At 41.4% G+C, this 9,191-nt stretch overlaps 1 protein-coding gene across 1 annotated transcript; it reads left to right on the top strand.

Moving 5' to 3' along the window:
* Positions 1 to 5,580: 5,580 nt before the first annotated feature.
* Positions 5,581 to 7,921, top strand: LOC139204202 (alpha-(1,3)-fucosyltransferase 7). The gene has a single exon (XM_070834184.1). It carries the CDS (start codon positions 5,581 to 5,583, stop codon positions 6,616 to 6,618), a length of 1,038 nt encoding a protein of 345 aa, XP_070690285.1. The 3' UTR covers positions 6,619 to 7,921.
* Positions 7,922 to 9,191: the final 1,270 nt, after the last annotated feature.

Below are 9,191 nucleotides of genomic sequence, written 5' to 3'. Positions count from 1 at the left end.
GCGCACCAGACAGGAAGATTTCTCAGTCCAGATGTTCGGCTTATTTGGACAGATTTCAAGAGCTTTAGTGCAAATTTGAAAAGCAGGGAAGGTTGACAGGCCTCCAGGACTGCAAGGTCACCAGAACTGTTTCCAAGTGGGGCTCATTTCCACAGTGCTGTAACATGAACGTCAAGGGTGAGATGAGATGTGTCATGTCTGTCAGGGTCACATGCTATCTATCTATCTATCTATCTATCTATCTATCTATCTATCTATCTATCTATCTATCTATCTATCTATCTATCTATCTATCTATCTATCTATCTATCTATCTATGTAGCTCTTTATAGAAAGCATCTTGAGATAACGTTGTTGTGAATTTGCACTATATACAGTAAATAATGATCGATTGATTGATTGATAGCAGCTGTTCCCACATCACCAGACCTTTAAATGAAGGCATTTCAATCCCTCATCCGATACTTTGCACCAAAGCACTGTGTGCTCTCCCTTCTTGGTAAGTACAGGAGGTAATATTATATGAAAGGTGAGTGCTGCTGAAACTAATGCAGTCTAATGGTCTAATGGTCTAACACAGCAGCCCAAACTTCACTGATATACAGTTGCACTCAAAATTATTCAACCCCCACTGCAAATTAGGTGTATTGGCAAAATGTCCAAACCTTCAGCTGTGTTCAATGAACAACTTAAACAAGAACAATTGAAATAGCTCAACACAACTAATATTACAGGTGGTTCCTCCAAATTCAACACAATCTGCCTCTTTTAATGACTGCTGTAGTCTCAAAATTATTCAACCCCTTCTTGACAAGCATCTTTAATACTTAGTAGAGCACCTTTTTGCTGTTATGACCTGCTGCAAACATGATGCATAGCCAGACACCAGGTTCTGACAGCGTTCCTGAGGAATCTTAGCCCATTCCTCATGGGCAACAGCTTCCAGCTCTCTAATATTCTTGGGTTTGTGTGCTGCAATGGCCTTCTTCTAATACCACCAGAGATTTTCTATGGGATTGAAGTCAGGCGACTGTGACGGCCACTCTAGTGTCTTCCAGGACTTCTTGTCTTGTTGGAAGGTCCATTGACGTCGAAGCTTCAGCTTCCTCACAGAGGGCATGATGTTTTCTCCCGCATTTCCATCTTCCCCTCCAAACGCTGCAGGTTTCCAGTGCCAGAAGAAGCAAAGCAGAGTGTCACCGAGCCCCAGCCATGACTCACTGTAGGCAGGGTGTTCTTTTCAGCATATGCCTCTTTCTTCCTCCTCCTGATATACCTCTGATCCATAGACCCAAAAAGTTCCAGTTTTGTTTAATCGCTCCACAGAACAGAATCCAAAACGTCTGTGGCTTATTTATATAGTTTTGAGCATATTGGAGCTGACATGTCATGCTTTTGGGTCAGCAGTGGTGTTCGTTTTGGAGTTCAGGCGTGGAGGCCTTCAGTGTTTAGTATGCACCTTACTGTAGAAACTGAAACCTCAGTGCCTGCTGCCACCAAGTCTTACTGCAGGTCTTTTGCAATCACTTGAGGGTTTTTGTCCACCTGCCTCCTCAGAAATCTGGTGGCAGCTATGGTGCGCTTCAGATCCTCTACCTCACACCAGGTGCTTCCTGCTGTAAAGACATTATTCACTGACTCAACTAACTCAACTGGACAAGATGTCAAACTGATAGATTCTGTCCTCAATTAAGTAGTAGGTGCCATATTTTGGTGTGACCTAGGAGGCAGGAAACTGGAGAATATGACCTGGGAGAATCAAAACAGTATGATTCAGATGTTATAGTTTTCTGATAATCCCTGTCTGTTCATTCTGCCAAGCCTGGAGGATAAAAGGGATTGTGCACAGGTGTTGATGCCATAAGACAGTGCTGGCATTGATTCAACAGTTTCAGCATCCTAACAGTCTGTGTAGCCATGCAACCCAAATAGAGGATAGCAACATTCACTAAGAGGTTGCACGCAGGCATGTTTCTCTTTAGCATTGGTTGGTTCTGCCAACAAGACAAGTACATGCAAGTTGTACAGACCTTGCAAATATATGTGAAAAGTGGAAAATTACCACTATAACTTCTAACAAGGGTCGAAAACAAATTACACCACAACAAGAGTAAAATATGCACACTGTAAATTTAAAAGAATACACATACAGCTCATGATACAACTTATGATGCACAATTTGTGATACTTATAACTGAAAATTAAAAGAAGTCATACCTGAGGTGAGGTTGAGATTCCTGCAGTGACTCTTATGATCCTCATCATTTCCCCCTGAGGTATCCATGACACATCACCAGGTTGGTCCACAGAAACAGAGGATGATTCATCACGTGTGCCGAACGGGGCAGCACAGGGCACACATGGAGGTGATGTTAGTTTCTCTGAGTCCCAACACTGACCTTAGAGTGTCCCTGGATAGCCATGATAAAAAGCGGTCTTGCTTATATAATTAATAATAATAATACATTTTATTTATAGGCACCTTTCAAGGCACTCAAGGTGCAGTATCATCATACAAAATAATGTAATAAGATATTCCTTTATTAGTTTGATGACGGGGAAATTTACATTTAATGAAGTGTATAAAGTTTTATGTTGTAGGCCAGAATATAATACTATAAAATCACATTGATAACAATATAGTAGTTATATGGTATTGTTATATAGTGCTATAAGAAATGTAATGTAATGCAAAATCAAAGTGTTATACGGTGACATATAGTGATATGTTACAGCTCACTATACCACTCACTGCTTACACTACTACTCCTATAAAAGGCCAACTTATGATGGGCATCAGAGAAATAGCTTGTTACAATGTGAGCCAAATACTGGTCTATGAGTTATTAATATCAATAATACTGGCCACATATTTTTTGCTGGGGGGTAGATTTGTCCCACTATTTGCCCACGACTGGAACTGCACCAATACTCAACAACGAGCCCCTCTCCAGAGGTGGACTGAATGAGTCCGTGCTGCCCTCTGGTGCATTTGAGGCATCAAGACGATTGTGTTTGGCTGGCATGACTTTCACTTCCTCATTGTTTGCCTTCGAATGAATCCCAGTCTACGGTCCCTACGGTGTGAAAACATTAACATTATAACTATTACCAGTTAGATTTGACTATTTCACTTGCAAAAATAATTACTGACAGTCATTTGAATTGCCACATGCTTGTGATTCTGGTAATGTTCCACAAATACATTTGAAAGTAACACACCTGTTTCTGGGAACACCACCATAAAGTTTTACCTGGGCAGTTCCAGGTGGCACTTCGTTGGAAAGAACTTGACTGTAGAATAATTAGTACAACAGCTTAAAGCTTGATGTGCACAAATTCACCCAGGATCGTGTGGCAATGTTGTAACAGTCTGGTGCTGGTTGCGCAAACTATAAGTAACGGTCTCTTGTGTAGTTGTGGCTTGTAGCTGTGCGACATCACTTCTGTTAGAGACTGCAGATGGAACAGAAACCAGAGTAGAGGATATGTCTTAAGTATGAGTACTACTGCTGTAGATGACAGCCACGAAGAATGAATCAGAAAAAACTTTTTTCTCTGTCGGTGTGATCAAACGTCAGCTGATTGACACCAGGGTTGCAGACAGAAATGCCAAACCTCCTACATCACACTTCCTTCTACTGGGGGGCATGGCCAGTAACCAAGATACCAAACGGACATGGGTATAATATCAGCGTGGTCCAGCAGAGCACCGGTGCGCTGGTGCGACACACGCACTCTGTGCTCCAGGTCACATCTCAGCGGTTACAGATCAATTTGGTAACTTGATACCTGAGCGGGCCACAGCATTCCAATGACGCTACCTGTCAGTCAGTAGGGACAGAGACTGTCTTCAGCCCGAGCAGAAGTAATTTGATATAAGGCCTCAGATCTCTGCTCAGGGAGAGTTATAGGCAGTTAAAGGTGCGTTAGATCAGAGTTAGAGAATGGTCACTGCAGCCTACTACTGCGGGCTACTACTGCAGAGTCTACTGGGAGGTCAAAACATGAATCCAGTGTTTGGCACGTTTCTCTGCACATTGGCAAATGAAATTTTTAGAACCATACCCAACAAATTAAATCAAAACCTTTGAATCACCCGGTTGTGCATTAAAAACAAACACAAACTGGTTGAAAACAGCTCGTTTAGATGGTTAACACATGGTCTGTACCCACAGGAGATGTGAAACCCTGTGCCCATTTCCTCTGCAGAGCAACAAGAACAGGAACAGGAAGACCAGCTTGTGGTTTACAAATCCAACAGTTAATGTTTTTCACTGCCACTCACTGTCATCTGTGCTAACACTGCACACAGAGGATGCATGAGCAATTTAGTAGGTAACTAAATGAGTGTGACACTGAGTGGCATGGTGGCAGGTGTCTGTGGTGGTGGCTTACGGTTTCACCACCATTAACTCTTACTGCATGTATCACGATATATATATATCACTATAAGTGCTGAATGTCATACATCAACCCGTCACACCCTGCCACTGAGAAGCTGGGCGTATGTTTTTGAAGTGGAAAGCAAGCGATGAGTCAAAAATTAGAGGGGGGCAGGATTTCCTTTGTATTCTAGGATGTACTGAGTGGGACAAAGTTCTACAGGCAGCAGACGGCCCGATACCATGTCACCCAGGTAAGTGCCAACATCTCTGCCAACCTCATTTTTATTTCAATCAAATTCACCTGCTAAACTGATATCAAAGCTTACTACTAATTCATACTGTGAAACTGTGTAAAATAAATAAATAAATAATAATAATAATAATAATAATAATAATAATAATAATAATAATGGCCCTAAAGGGGTTTTTAGAATTTAGTTTAGAATTTTCTTTCTAAAGTTCTTTTTCTCTTAAAATACTCTGCAGTCTGAGGTTGAGGTTGTGGCGTACGCAGCAATCAGGGTGTGCCATCTTTACAAAACCTATTTCTGCCAGTTACATTTCACAAGACAATGATGATGAGATGCCTCATCATCAATCCCCATAAAATAAGGTTTTGGAATATGTTTATCAGAAAGTGAATTATTGCTCACATAAATATTTGTGCTTTGCTAGAATCAGACATCTTTTTGAATTATTTCATGATTTGCAACCTATTCATTTTGTCTTCTAAATGTATATGTCACGTAATTACTAATGATGAAAGAAGAAACATCCAACAGAAACAGACCATACTTTTCTTGCTGAGCAGCGTTCTGTATTACTCTTTTGTGAATTGATTATCAACCTATTTTCAAGAACTTCACAAAAGTTTGGCCATATGATGAAATAACCTGATGATTACTGCACTTTAAGTATTTGTATGTAACATGACAGATGTAAGCTCACTTGTAATTAACCTGTAACAAAATTAGGCCACAAATATTACCAAATATTATTGTTGTCTGATGAAAAAATTATTGATTTTGGTAGTTAAAACAGAATGAAATATTTTTTCCAGTAGACGCTTTTGTTTTTGCAGTTCCTGTACTGATGAGAACATATGAAAGTGAAATAAAATCTCTGATCTGCCCTTCCTTCCTTTCAAGGGGTTCCATGCCAGTGCTCTGTGCCCTTTTGATGCCTGACAGTCATGAAAATATCTGGATCCCAAGTCTTCCTGGTCCTCCTCTTTTTCACCCTCCTGTCCTCCCTGCTTTATTACAGCTTCGTGGACCAGATGCTCTGTCTGCAGAAATATCATCCAGATAATCCACAGAGAAACATCAGCATCCTGCTGTGGCACTGGCCATATGGCCGCTCCTACAGCCTCTCCGGTGACAAATGTCAAGAGATGTACAACATCAGCCACTGTTTCCTCACTGATAACACCTCTGCCTTCTCCACTGCTGATGTGGTTGTATTCCACCACCAGGAGCTGAGTAGAGGTCTGTCCTCACTGCCTTTGCAGCGGGATCGCCCGGCCTCCCAGCACTGGGTGTGGTTGTCCATGGAGCCTCCTGTCAACAATGCAAACCTCAAGCAGGTCAATTGCCTCTTCAATTGGACAATGACCTACAGACGCGATGCAGACATACCCATCCCTTATGGAGAGACTCTGTTAGGAGGTGATGAGCTGAGCTTCCGGGCTGCTCCAAATCGCTCCTGCCTTGTCTGCTGGGTGGTCAGCAAATACCGAGCTCACCAGGCTCGTGCTGGTGTTTATCAAAGTCTGAAGAAATATATCCGCATAGATGTGTACGGCAGGTGGAACAAAAGACCACTGTCAGACAAGAAGCTGTTGCCCACCATTGCAAACTGTCTTTTTTACCTGTCTTTTGAGAACTCTGAGGCGAAGGACTACATCAGTGAGAAGCTCTGGAGGAACGCTTTCCAAGCAGGGGCTGTACCGGTGGTTCTCGGCCCCAGCAGGGCCAGCTACGAGGCTCTGGCTCCCCCTGACTCCTTCATCCATGTGGCGGATTTCAGGAGCACAGCAGATCTGGCTGCTTATCTGAAGCATTTGGCTACGGACAGACAGGCCTATGAGAAGTACCTCCAGTGGCACCGCACTCACAGAGTAAAAACATACACTGACTGGAGAGAAAGGCTGTGTCAAATCTGTGTTAAGTTTCCCAATTTACCAGCCAACAGAGTCTATCAAGACCTGGAGAGCTGGGTTGACAGCTAAGATCTCTTCATGCTTTCAGTTGATTCAGATATTTTAATTGGTACTGCCAATACTTCTAGGTAACCACATGCAAATGTGAATTAACATCCACTGACGATTTGATGTAGGAATACATGCGCCTCAGTGAACCATACAGTTTTGGTAAACAGTGAAAAGCAGCACACCGCAGAAACAAATCTCAAGTGGTTAGTTGGTTGGCTGCGTGCTGTACGAAAAAGCGGAAGTGAGAACTTGTGTGTAACCATAAATAAGAATGTTCCATTTGTTGTAACCATGGAGGAAGGTTTCTCTGTACTCCACATATGGCCTGGTTTTCTTCACATTTTTACATAGTGAAAAAAGTATAAAGGACATGAGAGACAGTATAAAGGAAGACCAGATTAATGTCATAAAACAATATCGTCTTGTTTAGATGCCATGATAGAAAATGCAGTCGTTCATTAGAGCGGTGTAGCAAGTCATGGATATAGCTGGGAGTGAAACTATTTGACGCTTTGTTAGTGATTAATTTCGTCCTGTATTCTGGAGGAGGTGTGAAGCCGATGACGGGATGCTATAAAAGCCAAGCAGCTGAAATTTGGGCTTTTGGCAGACTTCACTACAGTATTTCTCTACCAGAACTGTATTTATTGCCTTGAGAAGTGCACTGGATTAATGACCTTTGTACATCGGGCCACTGCCCTCTCGTGAATGAAGTGTTACCACAGCAGTTAGCAAAATCATCACCTTAAAGGTCAGAGGTTTCACTCCAGTAAACACCTTCATGATGTGACATCATCCCTGTGGGGTGTGGTGAGAAAAGCAGAAAATTTCCAGCCGTTGCAGTAAAACTTCAATCAGCTCTGTGACAGAGAGACTACCACGCTAAAGAAGCATGTACTATAGCGAGGTACAGTAAAAGCAAAAGCATGTGTGGTTTACAATGTTGTATCAGTAGAGAGTTTAATCCACAATGACAGCGCTCATTAACACTGACAGAATTAACATGTATTGACAGCTGACAGGTATGCAGTATAGTATGACTGGAGAAATTTCATTATAAGTCTTATGACTTGGACAGAGTCATAACACATGGGGATTACCCAAAGAGTTAATATACTGTATAAAAATAACAAACACACACACGCAATGTGTGTCTGACTATTTAAAAAATGTTTTATTCACTTTATTTCATTCTATTTTCACATATATTTTCATAATTACAGGAAGGAACCTGTAGTGTGCTATTTTGTGTCTGCTGTAAAAAGAAATCTTCAATATCATATCATATCATGATACTCTCCAACCTCTATGTACTGTATGTCCCAACCTCTGTTTTGATGGCCAAGTGAAAAGTGGTTGTTCAATCACGTTTTTACCATTAAACTTATTTTTAAAATCAGGTCGTCTCTATCACCTGCTGATCAAAAAAAATGTACATGATTTTATTCATTCTGGAATGGGTTCTCTGGCTTCTTTCTTCTTAAAACTTTTCTCTTTGTGAAAGCTTTTGGTAATGCTTGATGTGTTTTTATTTTTACCATTCTTCTTTATCTTATCTTGATTCTTTTAATTGTTTTTATTTCCTATGTGCTCCTTTGGTTTTATCCTCATTTTTAACTGTTTTGTCTGGTTTTACTTAACTGAAGTTACTCTGCTTACCTTAGAGACACCTTTTCTAACAATATAGCTCCTCTGGATGGCATTACTCTGGCCTCCAGCTCCACTGTGAGGAATCTGGGAGTTATCTTTGATCAGGATTTGTCCTTTAACTCCTACATTAAACAGATTTCCAGTACTGCTATCTACGTAATATTGCTAACATCAGGCCCATCTTGTCTGTAGATGATGCAGAAACATTTGTCCTCACATTTGTCACTTCCAGGTTGGACTACTGCAACTCGTTATTATCAGGCTGCTCCAATAAGTCCTTAATAGACTCTCCAGCTGGTCCAGAACGCTGCTGCTCGTGTACTGATGAGAACTAAGAGAAGAGATCATATTCTCCTGTACTGGCTTCTCTTCATAAAAGCCCTCAAAAGTAGTGCCCACCCCTGAGCCTGGTTCTGTTCGAGGTTCCTTCCTGTTAAAGGGGAGTTCTGCCACTGTTGCTCAATATAATATCTGATGACCAAACTAAGACCCCTCCCTGACTGGGCAGACCAATCATAGTTTAGCATGATGGGTGGGGGCTTGGGATGGCTAATGATCTCAGTGGTGTCCTGTGCCACCCCACAGCTGCTTACATGTTAATGTATCAGTAAAACATTTAAGGGGCACGTAAGTTTAAGTAAATACAATTCTGAACGCGAGACATTTTTCGTTGTCTCATAAATACTTCAGAATTCAGAGGAGCCCTTCTTTTCCCATCTCCCATTTTTAAGACTGGGGTTATGTGTTTGATCAGTCTCTGGGCAGATTTAATCAGATTTCTGCACAGCGTTACCATTATATGTTGGCACAACCACATTATGTTGTGCCAGCAGATGACGGCGGTGACCACCAGGTTCAGTCCTGCTCGTTTTTTGATAGAGAAAAAATTTTCAATCAAATCAAAATGTCCTTAACATAAATAGTTTCATCCAAATTCAAAT

The sequence above is a fragment of the Pempheris klunzingeri genome, chromosome 7, assembly GCF_042242105.1.
Source record: "Pempheris klunzingeri isolate RE-2024b chromosome 7, fPemKlu1.hap1, whole genome shotgun sequence".
Classification (NCBI taxonomy): domain Eukaryota; kingdom Metazoa; phylum Chordata; class Actinopteri; order Acropomatiformes; family Pempheridae; genus Pempheris; species Pempheris klunzingeri.
The sequence above is the reverse complement of the archived record's forward strand: the minus strand, read 5'-3'. Positions and strand labels throughout refer to the sequence as shown.

Bases quoted from the DNA above. Each gene is read 5' to 3' on its own strand.
- LOC139204202 (XM_070834184.1), top strand. From the start codon at position 5,581: ATGAAAATATCTGGATCCCAAGTCTTCCTGGTCCTCCTCTTTTTCACC.